The 21,520-nt window shown below is 41.1% G+C and overlaps 1 protein-coding gene across 4 annotated transcripts in view; it reads right to left on the bottom strand.

The window, feature by feature from the left end:
• LOC126457111 (RING finger protein 17) overlaps positions 1-21,520 on the bottom strand; it is a 505,497-nt gene that overhangs the window by 12,875 nt on the left and 471,102 nt on the right. For 3 of the 4 annotated variants that reach the window (XM_050093158.1, XM_050093161.1, XM_050093160.1), the window contains 5 exons: positions 15,018-15,422; positions 14,591-14,737; positions 14,319-14,409; positions 10,246-10,372; positions 9,539-9,695 (listed from right to left, as the gene is read on the bottom strand). In XM_050093158.1, coding sequence (XP_049949115.1) covers positions 9,539-9,695; positions 10,246-10,372; positions 14,319-14,409; positions 14,591-14,737; positions 15,018-15,422 — 927 coding nt within the window. The remainder of the gene's footprint in view (positions 1-9,538; positions 9,696-10,245; positions 10,373-14,318; positions 14,410-14,590; positions 14,738-15,017; positions 15,423-21,520) is intronic. The other variant, XM_050093159.1, reaches the window with a different exon arrangement.

Here is a 21,520-nt window from a genome sequence, read left to right as displayed (position 1 = left end):
TTCATACACTCGAGTGACTTTACATGATTTCAGTACATCTAGGAAAGTACCTGCCTGAAGTAAGCAGTCGCATAAGTGCAACTATTTCAGTTAGGCTTGATGCACTCTTCTTTAAAATTCATGCACGGACACCATCAATGCCTGTGGAGTTGGAATTTTTTAGTCCTTTAATTGCATTAGCTACTTCATGTTGTGAGATGGAACTGATGTACACTGACCCTCTACAAGCACTTATTTTGTATTCATTGTCTTGGGTGCTGTTTTGTAAGCTAGATTGTATGATATTATCAACAACACTTGTGAAAAAAAACTGTTAAAACTGTTGGTACTTGTAAGGGGATTGTTAGTTTTTTATTTTTTGGCGATAGTGTTATATTGTTGCAGGATAACCTGTATTCACCAGATTCTTTTTCTATAACACTCCACATAGCCTTGTCTTTATTATCTGAATTAGAAATGTATTTTCGTTATGCTTAATTTTTGTTGCTCTTACTACATTTCTTAGTATTTTGGAGTATGTTTTGTAGAACACATGTATTTCAATTGAGAATTTTCTGATTTACACACTTCGTGAAGTAGTTTTTCCTTCTGGCAAGAAACCCTTATTCCCCTTGTGATCCAGCTGTTTGTACTAGAATTCCCCCTTATGGTTACAGTTTTCAGCAGGTAAGCAATTTGAAAGAAATGGGTTGATGTATCAATGAAAGTGTTGAATTTTTCATTGATATCATTAATTTTGTAAACCTGCGACTACATTTTTCTTTTTGTAATAGTAATGTAATCAAATAAAGTAACACTTCTTGATGTTCTGCAAAATTATATTTATTTGGTCGAGAATCAGCTTTCAGCTCCTTAGGCCATCTTCAGGTGGCAATTGAATGTCGCAAACACAGATAAAATGATTTGCCATTTACACGGAAAATACAACTGAGTTTGGTAATTTTATACTAACCTAGTACTCTGTGTCAATATTATGAGAAGGAAAGATGCTACTCAACATATAGTGGAGATGCTGAGTCGCAGATAGGCACAACAAGAAGACTCTCTCTCTCTCTCTCTCTCTCTCTCTCTCTCTCTCTCTCTCTCTCTCTCTCTCACACACACACACACACACACACACACACACACACACACACACACACACACAAACGCAACTCGCTCACATGACTGCAGTCTCAGGCAACTGAACCCACACTAGTGTTCTGTGCCTTAAGTTGGTTGATTTCCTTTCCAGTAGGGTCACCTTTCTGCTTTTTTTAAGGACATAAAATCTTCATATTCTACATTATACGAGTGGTAAGATTGAATCTTTCTTTCTTAATCTCCAGCTTTTCTCATGTTCAGATAATCTGATTGGCATGGCTAAGGCTGACTGACAAATATATACTTTTCCACACTGCTTGCACATGATTTTACACACACCGCTCTGTGCCATAGGGATATAGGTTGTCATTTCTCTTGAATAAAATTTTTGATATGCTGTGGTATTATAAAATGCAGGTCTGTAATTGAGTGACTGTAACCTTTTTGCAAAGGTAACTGAAATTTTGCTGGTATGTGACATGGGACTACAGTTTTTGTAACTGCTGGCTGGTTCCTGTAGGCCAGAGTACAGAAGTAGTGAATTTCACACATTTTCTCTTTTCATAGTGTATTATCAATCAGGGCAGAGCCGTAGCCATTGATACTCTGAAGTTCTGTTTAAAAGCAGATTTAGGTAATGGAACAGACATGAGGTGATGCACCATCAAATGGTAAGCTGCGGGTTTTGTGGCTTTGTGGGTGGTGGGAGCTTGCAGGAATTTCTGGATGCACAGCTACGATTTTTCTATAAATGTTAAATAATTATCTCCTTATGCTTTTGTTTCTTCTGTGTAAATAATATCTATGTAAGTCAAACTACTACTACTTTCTTCCTTTAAGAATAAGTTAAAAGCGATTATATGTTAAGCCCAATCAACGGAAGGAAATAGAGCTAAAACCAAGGACTTCCCTTGGAGAAAGGCCCAGAAAATACATTGTACACAGCCGAGATCCCCAACTGAAGATTAAATGTCCTTCACCACATTGCTATGACGGATAAGAGCAAAACACCCCGATAACTCAGATGCCAAACACACACTGGAATGCAAGAGATTAAAAACGGGCACTGGGTCAGGAAATGAACCATCAGAGGTTGATGAAAATGAGCACAAAGTGGTGGGGCTCACCATGTAAAAAATGACTATGGCTAAAATGGCAGTACTGAATACGGACCTTGCTAAATGATCTCTTCCTGATGAGAGGGCCGAGAGGAGGTTGACCAATCCATTGGGAGAGCTTTAATTCCCCAAAGCTTGTTCACATGAAGAGAAGACCAGCTGTGATGCCAAAATGGCACCACGATAATCCGAAGGAATAAAAGAGCTAGCAGGCCAAGGTAGGAGGACTGCAGCCTTGGTAGCAGTGTCAGCAGCCTCATTTCCCATTGGACCAAGGTGCCCAGGATCCCACGTGAACTCATGGTGGCTCCTCAAAAGCAAGCAAGTGGAAGCTTTCTTGGACATGTTGCACTAAGAGATGGACTGTGTACGGCACACAGAGAACCTGAAGGGCTCTGAGAGACTCGGAACATATGACACAATTAAAAAGCTTGTGTCGCCAGGTGTATTGGATTGTCTGATACAGGGTGAAGAGCTCTGCTATGAAAATCTAGCAGTGGTTCGGAAGCTGATACTGAGAATGGTTGGTGCCTACGACAAAGGCACACCCGACACCATGGTCGGTCTTATAGAGCCATCAGTGTACATAAATGTGCTATAGCTAAGTTTTGTATGAAGGTCATGAAACATACAGCAATAGAATGAATTCCGAGTAGTGTACTCAGGAAGCAAATGAAATACAAGATGAACACAGGCTGCCGCAAGAAGCCAAGGCGGTGAAGGGTTTACTCCCATTAGGAACGTAGCATGAGGTTAAGCTGCTGGAGCAATAGCTGATAAGTGAACTCCAGGAAGTAACAGATAAGAAGGGAGCATCCCATACTGGCAATTAAGGGAATCATTGAAAAAAGGGTGCAAGTGACGGGTGGCTGGGCTTAGCAGGCAAATGGCATGCTTATGCGCTTAGGAGCATATCACATTGATATTACAGTAGTAGTTCAGCAGCTTCTGCATAGACTCGACCAGGCTTGCGTAAACGGCGACAATGGTCAAACATATTCCATGGCAATGGATTGTGCTAAGACAGTTTGAGCTGGAAAGTTGTGCAGAAGAATACACAAAACATCCATAGTCCAGTTTCGATCAGACAAAAGTTCGGTATAAACGAAGGCAGGTACTCCGATTATCTCCCCAGGAAATATCACTCAGGACAAGTAGGACAGTGATGGATTTGATAAAGCGTGCGGCCAGCTAGGACACATGGCAGGACCACAAAAGTTTCCAATCAAGCATTAGCAACAGGAATTTCGTAGTGTCAGTGAATGGAAGAGCAACAGGCCCAAGATGTAAAGATGGTGGAAGAAACCCACTGCATTGCCAGAAATTCATACAAACAGTTTTGTCAGTGGAAAAATTGAAAGCCACTGTTGACGCTCCACAAATAAAGACAATTGACACATCGCTAAAGACACCACTCTAGGAGACAAGTCCATGGAGAACAAGTCCATGGAGAACAAGTCCATGGAGAACAAGTCCATGGAGAACAAGTCCATGGAGAACAAGTCCATGGAGAACTGCAATAGATCGCAAAGTCATTAACAAAAAGAAAGCTGGAGATGTCTGATGGGAGACAGTCCATAATAGGGTTAATGGCTGTAGCAAAGTGGACAATGCTCAGGATGGAGCCTTGAGTAACCCCGTTCTCCTGGACAAAGTTGTCTGACAAGGCCAAACCAACATTTACCTTGTAAACTTGGTCTTTAAAAATTCCCGATGGAAATGGCAGCCTCGAAGCCTGACGTATATAGAGTACGGAAGATACCAGTACTCCAGCAGGAGTCATAGGCTTTCTCCAAATCAAAGACCACACCCACTGTCTGCTATTTCCCCAGAAAACCATTCATGACGTGTGGTGACAAAGTAACGAGATGGTCAACTTCAGAACTACGTGCTCTAAATCCACATTGTGCAGTGATTAGTAGATTGCGAGATTTGCGTGCCTCCATACCAGCTGGCCTTGAATCTGCGTTCCATCAAGTTGTAAACACAGCTGATGAGAGAAATGGGGAGTTAGCTAGAAGGGAGGTGTTTTTCCTTACTGGGCTTAGGTATGGATACGACAGTGGCTTCACATCAACATTGGGGAAATATGCCATCTGCCCAAATGTGATTTATGTATGAAGGAGAAAGTGATTGGCTGCAAGCGAAAGGTGCTGCAATATCTGAATGTGAACACTGTCCAGGCCTGGGAGGTGTGTGTGTGTGTGTGTGTGTGTGTGTGTGTGTGGTGAGGGGGCGATCAGAGATCAGGAGGTGGTGAGAGGATGGTCAAGTTCCCTCACAGTAAAGGTGGCATTGTAGAGGAGGAGGATATCACCTGAGCCCCCTCCACTCGCTTCCATGGGAGGAAGGTGGCATAATAGTAGGTGGATCTCAAAATCTCCACTAAATATTGGCCCAAGGCGTTGGAAATAGCAATAGGGTTCACAATGACATCATATGCTAGGGACAGGCTGGAAATTGGGCAATGAACCTTGGTCCCAGAGAGCTGACATAGGTTGTCCCACACAATGGAAGAGGGAGTGAAACTGTTAAAAGAACCAGTACAGGAAATCCAGCTAGCTTTTTTGCTATCCAGAAGATTGCGACAACAATGCACACAGCTATTTATAACAAATACAGTTGCCATTGTAGGATGATGGTTAAAAAACATGGAGAGCACGTCTCCACATGTGAATCGGGTCGCAGCATTCCTCGGTCCACCAGGGAACCAGGAGACACAGTGTGGTAAAGAAGAAGTGCAAGGTATGGAACATTCTGCGGTGATAAGGTAATGTTTGTAAGGTACTCTACCTGGTCATCACAAATGGGAAAATGTTGTTCGTCAAAGGTCATCAGGCAGGAGTAAAGCTTCCAGTTGGCCTTAGAAAGCTGCCAATTGGGTTTACACAAAGGTGGAGTAGAAGTCAGCAAACAGATAGTGCACAGGAAATGGTGACTTCAGTACGAATCAGAGAGAAAGGACCACTCGAGATGAAGAGCAAGATGGGCACTGCAGAATGAGAGGCCCAAAGAGGTCCAAATGGGAATAGGTGTGTGTGGAGTCATAAAGGAACGTGGATGCTCCAGTGTTAAGTCAGATGAGGTTGAGATGACTGAGAAGGTCAGCCAAGGCAGAAACTCTCGGACAGGTTCTCAAGGGAGTCGCCAAGCAGCAAAAAGAGGCGAGCAAGCTGACGAATAAGCTGTAGTAAGTCTGCCCTGGTGACAGTGAGTGACCTAGGGGTGTTGACACTACAAAGAGAAAAGGTGAAACGAGGAAGAAAAATGCAAACTGCAACAGCTTGCAGCCTGCTGTTCAATGGGACGGTTTGGCTGTGGACTTAATCTTGAATGAGAAGCATGCCCCTCCATGAGATGGAACGTCATCCTCAGAGTGGGAGAAAGGAGGACAGAAGGGTCAAAGTAGACAGGAAGGACATGCAAAGTGGACAGGAAGGAAAAGTGAGAGGTCAAAGCAATCGCGAGGATGCAACTTTGTTTCTTGGAGGCAGAAAAAAACCAGAGGCTGTGACTCCAAAAGCAGCTGTAATTCCTCCTAGTTAGATTTAATGCCATGAATGTTCCACTGCAGAAGAGTCATAATGGGGAATGGGGAGGAAGAAAAAAACAAAGAGCAGGCACCTCCTTGGAGTGACCTGCAGACCCAAGGGCAGCAAAATTGTAGGCGCTGGTGAAATGGAGGTCAGCCAGTTGAGGGTATCATGCGACAACACCTTTGAAGAGGATCTCCGAGTCGGGAAAGCAGAAGACCGTTTGCCTTTGTTTGATTTCTTGGAGCTTTTACAGCTGGCAGACAAAGACTCCAACATTTGTTGGCTGAATGGATATAAAAAGTTTTTGAGAGAGTGTTCCTTTTGTCCTTTCCAGCCTGCTGGTTGTGTAGCACTTGATTTCGCTGTCAGTGTCGAAGATCTGGTAGCTTGATGCGCAGCTGTAGGAGAACGAGACAGGGATGCTACGATGATACTGGGCAATTTCACAACTGTAGTACTGGACTGGAAGTCACAAGTCTGCTTGGTCATGTCCTTTGTAAAGCAAGGCATAGCAAGAATGATACTACTAGTGCTGGATGGTAAAACACAGGGCTTTTGACTTGGCATTAACTTTTGTGTGACAGGCTAGAGTACTTTTTCCTTCACCTGGATCTCCTGGGTGGCCTGCTCATAAAGATACATGGGACTCTCACGGAATGTGGCAGTGTGTTCACCATTACAACTGATACAGCAGGGACGAGGAGGCAAGTAAGCACCCTCAAGAACACCTCTACCACAAGTTACATATTTGTCTGTGTTTTGACAGGACACAAGAGTGTGGTTATAATGTTGACACTGGTAGCAACACATTGTGTTTGGAATGTATGGTTGGACAGTGATGACTTTATAGCCTGCCTTAATATTCAATGGAAGAAATGTGAGAAAAAGAATGTGTGGAGGCACTAAGTTTGCATCAACCTTTTACATCACCCAATGGACCTCAGTGACGCCTGATCAGAGAGAGAATGTTGGATTTCCCCCTCAGCCAGGCAATCACGTAGCAGAGTGCAAATAACATCAGATGAAGAATTCAGCATACGATGGGCCTCTACACGAACAGGATAACTGTGCTTTAAAATCACAATTTGTCTCTAAAAGTACAGTTCCATTGTGTAGGCAAGAACAGGACTTCACAGAGCCTGCAATTGAATCAACACCTTCCTGAATAATAAATGGATTAAACATAGCAAATGACAGATGTCCTGCAGTATGTGACACCATGAGGAACCGAAATGCATCTGGGAGAATAGTTGAATCCTTAGCCTCTTTGCATTTACGTTAAATAGATGTTTGGCTCATTGAAAGCCCCTCGCCCCACGAAAATCCCCCTTGATTGCCAGCGTATCTGATGGCGTACTCCTTCCGACTGTGGGCCCCCTTAGAGGGGGCTCACTAATCTTAGATGACTGTTCACACCTCAGGTCACACCTCTCAAACTCCAAACACAGGGTCCATTTGGCAATTGGGAAGGTAATGGCTCAGGCAATCACACCTCCCCAGGCCTGGCCTGTACCAGGGGGTACATGTGAAACCTATCTATAAAATCAGGGTTGAACTACGCATTATCCAGTCACCTGTTAAGCATCAAACATGTGGGCTGACTTTCAGGAGTGCACAGGGAGGGAGCAGAAAAAAAGAGAGACATCAAATGCTGAAGCAGAGAGTGAGGTGGTGATGGAGAATGAAGGAAAACGGAAAAAAACAGACAATGGACTGTTCCGATGACGTTCTATCGAATCTTCTGGCTGCATTCCCCAAAATTGCCCAAGACATGTTCTACAAGGGAGGCGAAAAAGAATAGCAGGGGACAGACATACAGCATGGAAATGGAAGAAGTGCTGCAAAGGCTGTGGCCGGGTGGTAGCCAAGGACCAACTCACCAAAGAGTGGTGAGCCCCCTGGAGAGGTCATTATATCTGTGTTTGCAACAGTTAGTTGCCACCTGAAGATGAGCTAAGAAACCAAAAGCTGTTTTGTGACCAAATAAATATAACTTTTAAAATGACTTCATACTTGACATGTGAACTCCAACCATGAGAAGTTAATCAGATAAATATAACTTCATAAAACAACAGGAAGTGATTAACTTCTCATGGTTGGGATTCACAGTCATATAGTATTTCTTAAAAGACATCATAGTCGCCGTTGACTGTATAAAATATTTATAATAAATATTTTATACAGTCAATTGTGACTATGATGTCTTTTAAGAAACATTAGGAAGTGTTTCCTTATTTAATATTATTGTCATGTTCTGCCGAGAGATGTACATAATAGAAAAAGTGAGATACTTTTTAGCTTTTGCGACTAATAGTTCCTTCCTCAGGGAATGGGTTGGGGAAGAGCAGGTCACTCAGACCCCAAGATGAGAGTGACCCATCTTTAATTAGGGCAAGCGTAAACAAAGATGAAGGGAGAAGCGCCAGAGAGAGTTGGTCTCAGGTGGTACATTAGTGATTACTGTGCCAGCTTCAGTCCAACGATGATATGGACTGTGTTTGCGTGTGCTAAAATTATTATGTTGCTCTATTTTCTTTCATTATTTTTAATTGCATTATTCATTTCTCTTCCCCCAATCTATCTTTACTTCTCATTCCGCTCTTATCTCTGGAACAGGTGAAGCAATCAGAAATACTGTGCTTTTACACAGTGAGTGTTGTCAACAGCATCTAGTTCATTCAGTTGAATGTGAACAGCACCATTACAATCGAGTTGAACTATTGATAAGGTCCTCATAAAGAACTCATAATTGTTCCATAGAGGTACTGGCTTGACTCCAAGACATTTTGCTTGCTGCCAATTGGGCTCAATGGGAATGAAGATTTTCAGCCAAACAAACTGAATAATCAATAATGGCACCAACATAAAACAGAAAAAGGTCAAAAGAAATGGTTATATCATCAAATAACAGTCTGGTTGATGTGGGTTCCATATGTCCACTAATGCTGATTTCTGTTCAGATTGCAAGTCCACTACCACAATAGTGGGACATCTCGCTCACAATTGTAGGATGGTTTTGAATTTCTCCAGATGCAAATGTGCCTCTAGTTGTTTGAGAAGTGTAATTTCATGGGCTGACATTCAGGCACTCTAAAGGAAGTTGTTGTCGCAGAGGAAGAAAGGTTAGGAGATGAACATCTTTTCAAGACCGAAGTCGTTAGAGAGAGTATTTGCTTGGACTGGCTGAGATCTAGTAAAACCTAAATTAGGACACCAGGACAAGGATTTGAAAATTGCTACTCATCAATGTTAATGCCAGAGTCTTAAGAACTTTGCCATCTTTCTCTGCACTTGCAATCTCAAATTATGGATGATCAGCTTTTCCGCTTAAAATGGCTTGCCGTATCATGTTGCCTGTGCAATCTTTGCTAATATGAAAGTAAAAATTAGCTACTAATGGCTATGATTCATTGAGTTCCAACATTTGTGCACTGCTGAACTTAATGAGTCACATGCTTCCCAGTAAACAGAATACAACAATATTATAAAAAGAAAAGTTGCTACTCGCCATATAGCGAAGATGCTGAGTCGCAGATAGGCACAACAAAAAGACTGTCATTTGTGACAGCCTTGTGCCTATCTGTGACTCAGCATTTCTGCTATATGGTGAGTAGCAACTTTCCTTTTCATAATATTGTTCCATTCCATCCTGGGTTTCCCATCGTCTGATTCAAGTAAACAGACTGTTAGTCTTCCTGAGGTAATACTGACAAGTTTTTCTCCATTTTGTGTCAGACATCATGAAAATCATAATGCAACATTTGGAATCATTTAAATAAAAGTTGCTGGGAACCACATTACCTTTATTAAGGCCTTTAGATTTTGCTGCAATATGCATTGTGAAATACAATCCAATGCTTCACTCATATCTGCAGTTTCAGACACCTCTAAGTTCCAAAGTTTGCATCTTAGCACCTGAATGGGAATTAGTAACCACTCTTCTTTCATCTCATGAACTCTGAAACAGAAGACAATATACTGTACATGTGTAGATTGTAAGAAGGGGCCACACTATAAGGAGTAAGAATTCCCAAGTATTTCAGTAGCTCTCTTAGAGTAAAATCAGCTAACATTATGTAATACATGGAAGGCAAATGATAATTGAGAGGAGGTAAAAGTGTGAAGGAGGAGGAGAAGAAGAAGAAGAAGAATAAGAAGGCGAAAGGCAGTTGTTTAACAAACCATTATCAAACATATGCAGACCATACCAAGCCCACAAAAGGATTTCAAAATGGGACAGCAACATTTAAACTGGAGATCCAGTAATGCTACAGCCTATCAGATGGGAGATACAAAAGTGAAGTAACAGTTATGTAAGGCTCATGAAGAGGTGATCAAGTTAATAACGATCCAACTCAGCATCTTAAAAATAAGGGACTAATTAAGGTGAAGAATTATTTACATTTAAGGAAGGAATATTGTTTGCATATGGTTTCTTACATAGTGAAAACAGTTCATACAGAATAGCAGTAATGACAGCTTAACTATAATTAAAAGTTAATACTTGCCTATCTTTAGCAACAGTTTCAATATTTCCATAGTCGACATACTGTATCTGGACTTGATTACCTTGCACACTTACTATAATAGCACGATACCATCTTTTATCAGTGTATTCTGCACAGCAAGGCATACCTACAATAAAAGAAAGAAATTAATATTCATGAACTACATAATCCCACTGTGTGTGGACTACATTCAAGGAACAAGAAATGCCATATGGCTACTAGTATTAACTGATAATGTTTTCTCAGAATAAAAGCTATGACTTCATCCCATTTTGCAATGAACGTAGCAAAATACTGGTAGGCTCTTCAGACTGATACTGGTGGAAATTTGTAGTTGACTGCAACACACCAGATCTTGAACTAAAATGCATATGGCGTTCACTTTTGTAGAAACAAACACAAGATGTGATCAAAAAGTAACAGAATCTTTGTTTTTCTTAAAGAAACTTTATTTATTCATCAAAATCAGCTTTCTCCCCTACAAACTAATCCCCCTCAGCCACAGTAAACTTGTATCAGTGCTTTCTGCAATCTTGGAAGCATTTGTGGAACAAACTTTTCATTACGGTGTTCAGCTCCTTTAGCAATTATGTTTTTATTTCATCAATGGTTGCAAAATGACGTACTTTCATTGTCTTCTTCAGCCTCGGGAATAGAAAAAAGTTGTGCTGAATACGGTGGCTGAAGCAACATAATGGTTTTGCTTTTTGCAAAAAAATCATGCACAAGTATTGAAGAGCGAGTGGGATCACTATTGTGATGCAATTTCCATGACTGGTTTTGCTACATTTCTGGTCGTTTTCTTCAGATTGCTTCATGCAAACGGTTTACAACTTCCATGTAGTATTCCTTACTGATCGTACCAGCATAAGGTAGAAACTTGTGATACAATCTCCCATTGTAAAATATCTATTAAATTAAAAAAAAAAAGCGACAAAAATGTTCACATGTGATCAAACTTGTCGAATTTTTTCTGTTTTGGCTATTCAGGCAGGTTCCATTGGGACAACTGGGCTTTGGTTTCAATGTCATACCTTTATATCCATGTTTCATCACCTATCACAAATTCATTAGAAGTTCTGGATCGTTGTCACTTTCATGCAGCAATTCCTGAGAGATGCCTATGTGATGCTGTTTTGGTTAAAATGGAGCAATTTGGGAACAAACTTTGCTGTTACATGTTTCATGCCATTGTTTAGCATGAGCCAAAGGGTATGCCAACATCATCAACAATCTCTCGGATGGCGACATGGCAATGTGCCAGAACCATTTTCTTTACTTCTCTCACATTGTCGTCAGTACACGATGAGCTAGGGCCTCCTGGGCAATCATCATCTTCAACATCTTCTCAACTCTTTGAAATGTTTATAACACCCAGAAACTCTTGTATTTCTCAAAGTAGATTCGCCAAAAGCCAACCGTCAACAGTTTGAATTAAGTGCTGCACTTTATTCCATTTTTCAATCAAAATGTAATTTACTTTATTTCTTCCACTATTAATTCTCTTGTTGGATTTACTGTGTTAAGATTTCCCCCTCAAACTCAGTCTCTTGGAATGTGTGTTAATAACCAATTTCATTTTCAGAGTCTAGATTTTGTCCAACAGGACACTGACATCCTGCCAGTAAGCCATGTGGTGAAGACCCTCTCCATCTGATGGGTTCTGGTTCCACCATGATTTCCCGAGAGATTTTCACCACATTCTGGAACTATCACTGTCACTTGTTTCATCTTCAGTGATGTCTCTCTCATAGCTCTCTTCACACTCTTGGAATCATCTTAGCCCAGATGACTTTGGATTTAGAAAATTGATTAGAAAATTTGAATCTGTTCATCAAGCCATCTGTTGCTTAAGATCTTTCATAGTATTCTACATGTCTTTTAAGCAACTATTCAACTCAAGCTTTTCAATTACTGCACAGGATCTCTTACGCACAGCAATCTTACAAAAGTGGTATAATATCTCTGATTAGTTCCTATATTCAGCAATTCTGCATAATTTTATTGTAGATGTTTTTAGATAGATGGTTTGCTCACTTTAATTTTCAAATAGAGAACCTGGTAGCTTCTTGTTCTAGCCTGTCTGCTGAATTACTTCACCAAGCTTCAGTTTCTTGACTGAAACAATCATCCAGCACTCAGTTATACTCCAGTCTAGCCTTTCACTGACATATATCATGCATTTTGTTTTCTCATACACGGTTTGTAGACTTACTTTCTCTGCAATTTCTTTAATATGGCTTATCTTTACAATTGCTGAACTGGTGTTAGCAAAAAAGACCAATTCATCCAAAACGAGCCAGACATTCAACAAACACTACTCTGAGTTTGGGACCTAAGTGGACCTTATCTTCATTTCCTTCTTCTTTACTCAGTAATTTTCTCCATTCTCAATTGATCTGCTTTAAGATAAAAACTTCAGTTCTGTCAGTTTAAGGACTATCTCAAAGGGCTCTGGAATCTTGTACTGTGTGATGATGACATATTTTGGCATTTTTTTCGAGCTGCCACTTTTCTTGTTGTGTGCTTTTTGACATTATGTACATACTTCTACTGTCATCAAATGCCATCTAAGCCTCAATACATTCCTCTACCAAGACTACCCCATTGTAAAACCTGCCCCACGCACCTACTGACCACCAGTTATTCCAGCTCCACCACTGGTAAACTGCACGAGAAAGGCAGACAACAATTAAAAATCATTCAAGCTGTTTACAATAAATCATGTGGTTACTATACAGCACTATGTCTAAAAATGGCCACCATCAAACTTCCTGAAACCATGAATGAATAAACACAAGAACTTTTTGCCTTGAGAACATCTTACATCATGACTTATGAGACTTGAGTGCCAATTATACCACACAGACCTTTAGAACCCTTCCATCCACGACTATTTTTCATAACTCCAGAAATGGGAAAATTTGTTCTCCAACATATCCTCTATCCTGCCACCTTCTTGGACTTTCCATTATTTACCCAATTACTTATTATTTTTTTATTTTATTTTCTCCCTCTATATGTTGTATTGATTTCTCTTTCTTTCTTTTCCTCTTTCCTCTTCCTTTTTCCTCCTGTGTATCAGTTACATTATTCACTCCACTTTTCATTTCTCTTTTATTTCAATCTATGTTTACTACTCTCACTCATTTCTTTTTATCTTATCACTGAACTAAAGGTGGCACAATTCTTTCCATTCACTACCTCTGAACACCTACTCTATGATGCTTTATCCTTCAACTTTGTCTGGCTTGAATAACCCCCTCCCCCCTTTTCTCCTAATCAATTCCTAACCCATCACTGATGAAGGAACATTTAGTTCTGAAAAGCTAGTATTTATGTTTCATGTTAAGCGTTTTTATTAGCTTGTATGTGTGACTGTGATGGTGGCTGAGTTCTGAGCCCTTGTTGTGTTATGTGGCTAATACCCTTAAATATTCACATCAGAAATGTGATGTCAAGTACTGGCTTACAATAACGGTTTGTGTGTGCATAGAGAAGGATTTCTTTTTTTTTTTAAACTGGTTTTGGAAGAAAGTTTCAGTTAGAGCTGGGTTGTATTCCATGACGAATGGCACCACCACCTAACTGGCACCATCACCTAACTGAATTCTGTTGTATTTTTTTCACTAAGTGATATCAATCATTTTACTGTGTTTTAAGGCTGATCTATATGTTCTTGTTTGCATCTCTGAACACAGAATAATTCACAGACTCATTCAGACTAGCAAAAAATGCTTCAGACTTTCATGATACCATCCTATATAGTAGCACATAGTACTACTGTCAAATGTAACTTTTACGGCACCACTTGTACCATGAACGCTGTTCCAGTTTTTTTTAAGCCTCCATTTAGAGCACCTAAAAATATTGTGCATCTTCCCATCTTATCACTACTCAAGTCAGTGACTTCTTTCAGTGCCATATACTTCAAAATTACTCTAGGATTACAACAGCAGATTACTGCATGTCATTGGTTCACATCATTACAGCCAATAATTTATTTTTCATAAACATTTCACAACATTTTCTAAAAGGCATTCTTAACTTATATATGATTTTAACTTATATACCTATATCAGGGTTTTCTAGAACTGGTTGGAGTGGTCCATGCAGTTGAATTTCTTTGTCTATTTTGACATAATCATCCCTTGAGTGAACATCCTGCAACAAAATGCACAGTGACTGTGACTCTGAGTCAGCATTTATTTTAATTAATTTAAAATGAATTCATATATTGCAACAGTTGAACACCAAGTGTAATAAAATTATCAAACAGTCCAAGACCTATAATTTTCTTGACTAACAGCTCCTTCATTAGCATCACATAATGTTTTATACTTACTTGTGATGCCCCCCACTTCAGTGGAGAAATAATATACTCTGTTGCAGACAACATAGCAATAACATCAACAATCATATGATCACACTCTGGAACTTTAAGAGGAATATATGTCATATTGTGACAAGTTTGTATCAGTTCTGAGTCCTTCTGGAAAAAGAAAAACAATTATTCAGTTTGTGCACAGAGCCTATTACAAAGAACAATAAAATAGTTCATAACCTGGAAAAGTATGCAGACTATTTTTAAAATTTACTGGAGTTATTGTGACATGATCAAAAAGATTTTATTTATCATTAGAATAGTCTAACCTTGATATAACAGTCCGAGAAATTTTACTAATTGTAGCATTCTGGTACTGAAAGCTTATACTTTAGGGAGTACGCAGAGGGATAGAAAAAAAATTATGATTGCAGTAAGAACTACATACCTCCACCTCCATTTCAGCCTTTCCCTTATGACCTTTCACCTTCTGCAGTTTACCTTGAATATATCCATCAATGATGTCTACTGTTGATCCTTCAAATAATTCTAGCTTATTATCTTCACATAATACCTCCTCTTTTACCTCTAGTGATGTCACAGGGGAATCATTCACTGGGTTTATTTTATGTTCTTTATCACAGTCTGGAATCTCTGATGTTTTATTACCAATACTACCTTCTTCCATATCTTTAAATTCTTCACTTTCATCAACAATAATAACACCTGCAGAGATATCAGCACTAGTATCACATTCTTTGTCAGCTTCATACGCATCCAAAGTGTAACTGGCAAATTTTCTTTGCACCATGAAATCCGCTATGTTGTGGTTACGTGGTCCAATAAGCGAAATCTGGAAAAGAAGTTGCAAATACTACTGGTAAAACTTCTAGTTAATGTATGTTTACAAAATATATATAGATTGTGTAGATATAGAACAATAGGAATTATTTCCTTAAATCTGGCCCATGAAACAGTTTAACATTAGAAACAAATTTTAAAGACTTCTCAAAGAACAAACCACAGGAGCAACATCCAAATTTTTACAAGTTTGTAAATGTTTGTAAATGATCGGCATTCAAGGTAAAATCTTCCATAGGATACACCACCAGAAAAAACAGTAGCAGTATATAAATAAATAAAAGTGTAAGAAGAAATGGCAATAACAAACACAAATAAGTAAATGAAAATAAAACGAAGAATAACAAAAAACTGTGCAATGCACAGATTAGAAAAAAAGAAACTGGGAAGATTCCAAGGAACTCTATAATTACACCAAATCTGGACGCAAGCACTTGGCATTAATTTAAAGCAGCAGTAAGACCAAAATGCCACCTGAAGCCAAATCAATGTCAACTTCAAAATTGACATGAAAGACTTTCTCGCAAGCAAAGACTACATCCTACTCTCGTGGCACTAATATAAATTTCCAAGCTGGCAACAGCAAAAAAATTAGCTATATAAAAATAAGGTGCCACAATTCTTCCCATTTCCTATCTCCGAACATCTACTCTTTAGATGCTTTACTCCTTCACAATTTTCGCTGGCTTGAATACAATGGAAAATCCAGGATGGAATAATGACAATATTATGAGAGATAGTTGCTACTCACCATATAGCAGAGATGCTGAGTTGCAGATAGGCACAACAAAAAGTGTGTAAAACAAAGCTTTCAATCAAACAGGCCTTCATCAGAAATACACACTCACATAAACTCAACTAACACACACACGACCACAGTCTCTGGCTGCTAAGGCCAGGCTGCGAGAGCAGAGCATGATGGGAAAAGCGAACTGGGTGGTGGGGGTAAGGAGCAGCCTGGGGCAGAGAGAGGGAGAAGGTGGGGCAGCTAAGTGTGATCGGGAGGTTAGATAATGGGCGGGGGAGGGGGAGGAGGCGGCAGAAAAGGAGAGAAGTAAAAAGACTGTGGATGAACTGATGCCATAGAAGGCTGTGTAATGCTGGAGTGGGAACAGGAGGGAGATAGGTGGCTGAAGGACAGTGACTTACTACGTTTGAGGCCAGGAGGGTTACGGGAACATAGGATATATTGTAGGGAGAGGTCACACCTGCACATTTCAGAAAAACTGCTATTGGTGGTTAAGGATCCAGACGGCACAGGCTGTGAAGAAGTCACTGAAATGAAGAACGTTGTGTTTTGGGCAGTGTACTCAGCAACTGGGTGACCTAGCTGTTTCTTGGTCACAGTTTGTTGGTGGCCATCAATGCAGACAGACAGATTTATGGTTGGTACATGCACATAGAATGCAACACCACGGGTGCAGCTTAACTTGTAGATCATATGACGGGTATCCCAGGTAGCCCTGCTTTTGATGGAATAGGTGATGCTCACGATCACACTGGAGTAGGTGGTGGTTGGAGCATGCACGAGACAGGTCTCGCATCTAAAGATATAAACCATGAGGCAAGGGATTGGGAGCAGGGGTTTTGTAGGAATGGACAAGGATATTGTGTAGGTTCAGCAAGTGGCACAATCCCACTGTGGGAAGGGTGGGAAGGAAAGTGGGTAGGAGATTCCTCATTTCAGTGCACTGTGAGCAGTAGTCGAAAACTTGGCAGAGAATGTAAATCAGTTGCTCCACTCCTGGGAGATACTGAGTTATGAGGGGAATGCTGTTCTGTGGCCGGAGGATGGGAATTTGGCAGGTGGTGGGTGACTGGAGAGATACAACATGGGACATCTGTTTTTGTGTAAGGTTGTTGGGAGGGTGGGAGTAATTAAGAGTCTGTGAACACCTCAGTCCTTGGTATATTTCGAGAGAGACTGCTCGTCACTACAGATGTGTTGACCATGGGTGACTAGGCTGTATGCTGTATGGAAGGGATTTCTTGGTATGGAATGGGCAGCTATCAAAGTGGAGATGATGTGAATGGTTGTAGGTTTGATGTGGGTAGAGGTACTGATGTAGTCATCTTTGAGGTCGAGGTCAACATCAATGAAGGTCACTTGTTGGGTTGAGGAAGCAAATGGGGGAGAAAATGTTGAGGTTCTGGAAGACTGTGGGTAGGGTGTCCTCACCCTTGATCCAGATCACGAAGATGTCATCAAAGAATGTGAAACAGATGAGGGATTTGGGATTCTGGTGGATAAAAAGGATTCCTCTACATGGTCTGTGAATAGGTTGCCATAGAATGGTGCCGTGTGGGTGCCCATAGCCTTAACCCATATTTGTTGGTAGTGGATGCCTTCAAAGGAGAAGTAATTGTAGGTGAGGATATAGTTGGTCACGACAACTATGAAGGAGGTTGTAGTTTTGGAATCCTGTGGGCTACAGGAACCTGCATGGCACTATCCTACGGCAACCTATTCATGGGCAATTTAGAGGAATCCTTTCTAACCACCCAGAATCCCAAACCCCTCACCTGCTTCAGATTAATTAACAGCATCTCTATAATTTGGATCGAGGGTGAGGACACCCTATGAACATTCCTCCAGAACCTCAACACCTTCTCCCCCATTCACTTCACCTGTCCTCCCCAACCCAACAATCCATATCCCTTGATGTTGACCTCCACCTCAAAGATGGGACACCATGCATCCGTCCATATGAAACCCATTAACCATCTGCAACACCTCTTCTTCAACAGCTGCCACCCATTCCATACCAAGCAGTCCTTCCATACAGACTAGCTGCCCATGGCCGTCGCATCTGTACTGACAAGCAGTCCCTCTTGAAATATACCAAGGGTCTCACTGAGGCCTTCACAGACCGCAATTATCCACCCCAACTAAGTACAAAAACAGATCTCCCATGCCTTATACCTCCAGTCACCCACACTTCCAAAAGTCCCACTGTCCAGCCCCAGAATGGCACTCCCATTGTGACTTAGTACCACCCAGCATTGGAGCAACTGAATCATATTCTCCACCAGGGTTTGTTGTGCCCTGAAATAAGGAATCTTCTACCTATTACCACTCTCACCCCTCCCTCAGTGGTATTCCACCACCCATGAACCTACACACTACCTTTGTCCATTCCTACACAACCCCTGCTCCCAACCCCTTGCTTCATGGCTCACATCCCCATAATAGACCTAGATGCAAGAACTGTCCCATACATCCCCCCCCCCCCCCCCAAAAAAAAAATCACCTACTCCAGTCTGGCCACAAGCATAACCTATCCCATAAAAGGCAGGGCTACCTGTGAAATCAGTCACATGATCTACAAGCTAGGATGCAACCACTGTGCTGCATTCTACATGGGCATGAAAACTAACAAACTGTCCGTCTGCATGAATGGCTACTGACAAACTGTGACCAAGAAACAGCTGGACCACCCACTTGCCGAGCATGCTGCCCAACACGATGTTGTACAGCCTGTGCCGTCTGGAACTTCCCCACCACACCAGCTTTTCTTAATTGTGCATGTGGGAACTTACACTGCAATATATCCTACATTCCTGTAAGCCTCCTGGCCTCAATCCTCTTTTAGTCATTGCTTTTAGTCATTGTCCTTTACCCACTATCCCATTCCAGCACAATGCATCCACCCTCATTTTACTTCTCTCCTTTCCCACTGCCCCCCAGCCCCCCCCCCCCCCCCCCCCCTCCACTCCTTGCCCTCTGCCTAACTACCCGATTGCACTTAGCTGCCCTATCCTGTCCCCAACTCATCCACGTATGTTCCCACAAGCAGCACTTTTTTACCGTCCCCCACTCCTACCCTGCAATTCCTCCCCCACCCCACCCCAGCCCCCTCCTTACATCCACCACCCAGCTTGCTATTCCCATCATGCACTGCTGCTTGCAGTCTGGCACTGGCAGAACATCTGGTCGTGTGTGTGTGTGTTTCAAATGGCTCTGAACACTATGGGACTTAACATCTGAGGTCATCAGTCCCCTAGAACTTAGAACTACTTAAACCTAACTAACTTAAGGACATCACAAACATCCATGCCCAAGGCAGGATTCGAACCTGTGACTGTAGCGGTTGTGTGGTTCCAGACTGAAGTGCCTAGAACCGCTCGGCCACAGCAGTTGGCCTCGTGTGTGTGTGTGTGTGTGTGTGTGTGTGTGTGTGTGTGTGTGTTTATACTGTCTAATTCTGATGAAGGCCTATTGGGCCAAAAGCTTTGTTTATCAGTATTTTTGTTGCACCTATCTGCGATTCAGCATCTTTCTGTCATGGTGCTCACTAGGTGACAACTCATCTCCATTTTTATGTTTTAACAGTCACTGTGACATCAACAATTCTACAGATGTGTGTATGTAATCTTTCCTGTCTGTTGTAGTTATTACCTGAATCTCCAGTTACATCACCCTTGTAGTGGTGCACTATTGTTGCAGTGCTCTACTGTCAATACTGTGGATGAAGCTGGACCATCTGTTATTGTCATGTGCACAAGATTATGGTCATCCCTGCAGTGATGACACTGTGAATTTCAGTACTGTTTGCCACAGTATTGACATTTCTGCCACTGTTCTGACCTCCTCCCACCCAACAGCTATGCCTTCAAATCTCTGTCATAGCAACATGGCCTACACAAGCCAAAAGGTGATAGTATGAAAAACCCATTTCACAAAAACTTACAGTCTGTATTCACATACTGAAACTGTGTCACTTGATATCAACAAGGCATGATAGTGCTTACTTTAACATTTCCACTAGAACTGACGGTTCCTGAATGACAGAGTGGCATTAAAACTAATCTTCCCTGTCAGACACGAAGACACTGCTCTCCAGCCATTCTAATTAAATGAATTTCAATTTTCATTAATTAACAGACAGATTACAATAAGAGAACTAGAAAACAATCAATTCCAGGTGGAGAGCGATCAAGCTGCTAACTTTGACTGTACCTGACATGTGCAAAGATGGATATTATACAAAATACACGAGATGCCCTTGACATAACTGTCACTGCAAATAAGCTCACCATACTGCTGATACTGAGATAAACTTAAACAGAAAATGACATTACCAAAGTCTAAATTTAAGGAGAGAGGCTTCTGAGATGGACTTGGAACAGGAACATCCAATCAAGTATATTTAATGAAATATTTGAAAAGTATGGGACATTTAATAATAATACATATATATGCACAACACCTCCCCCCCCCCCCCCCAAGTGTCTATTGCTAGTCTTTGTTTCCTACAAACATATAAGGGCCAGTCAAATGAAAGGAGCCAGGAGGAAAATAAGTAAGAAAACCACTTACTATTTAAAAAATAATTGCCATAAAGTACAGTTTATACATTCATCCCACTCTGGGACAAGAGGGTCAATGCCTTATGAAAAAGTGTTTGTGGTTGCTTATGGAACCATGGTTGTATCCAGGTGTACATCACTTTGTCCTAACCAAATTCATGCCCATGAATGACTTTCTTCAGAGCTCCAAAAATATAGAGATCACACAGGGAAAGATTGGGAATGTATGGAGCATGCGTCAGGGATTCCCAGTGAATTTTTTGTAGTGTACTCGAAACGACCTTGGCAATATATGAGTTGTGTCTAAGGCTGGGACTGTAGTGTGTGTGATCAAAAAGTTCATGAAATGTTGAGTCTTATCCTTGGTGTGGGCAATGATACATGGACATGCAGTGCACCTTAGCATTGACTATTTTGATCCTGTGTTGGTGCAGTTTCCTCACCTGTAACAGTATTTGGGGGGGGGGGGGGGGGGGGGGGGAGAGAGAGAAGAAAGAATAAAAGAAAACAAACACGCACTCTCCATTTTGTTGACAGCGGTCAAAAAATGTCTGTGCACTCCATTTTCTTAGTAAGCATTTTCTGTACTGGTCTTGGACACTATTTTTGATATCTGAGCTTTTATGTGGCAATCTTGTAAATAATTGGATATCTAATGTGAGAAACTTTGTTAACCAGAGCACCAACTGTCAGCTGATCAGCTGTTCATATTCATTGGGAGTTGTGCTTAGTTTATGGGACAATGGGAGGGGGAGTATGCAGACCAATGAAATAAGGCAA

The sequence above is a fragment of the Schistocerca serialis genome, chromosome 2 (genome assembly GCF_023864345.2).
Source record: "Schistocerca serialis cubense isolate TAMUIC-IGC-003099 chromosome 2, iqSchSeri2.2, whole genome shotgun sequence".
Taxonomy (NCBI): domain Eukaryota; kingdom Metazoa; phylum Arthropoda; class Insecta; order Orthoptera; family Acrididae; genus Schistocerca; species Schistocerca serialis.
The sequence above is the reverse complement of the archived record's forward strand: the minus strand, read 5'-3'. Positions and strand labels throughout refer to the sequence as shown.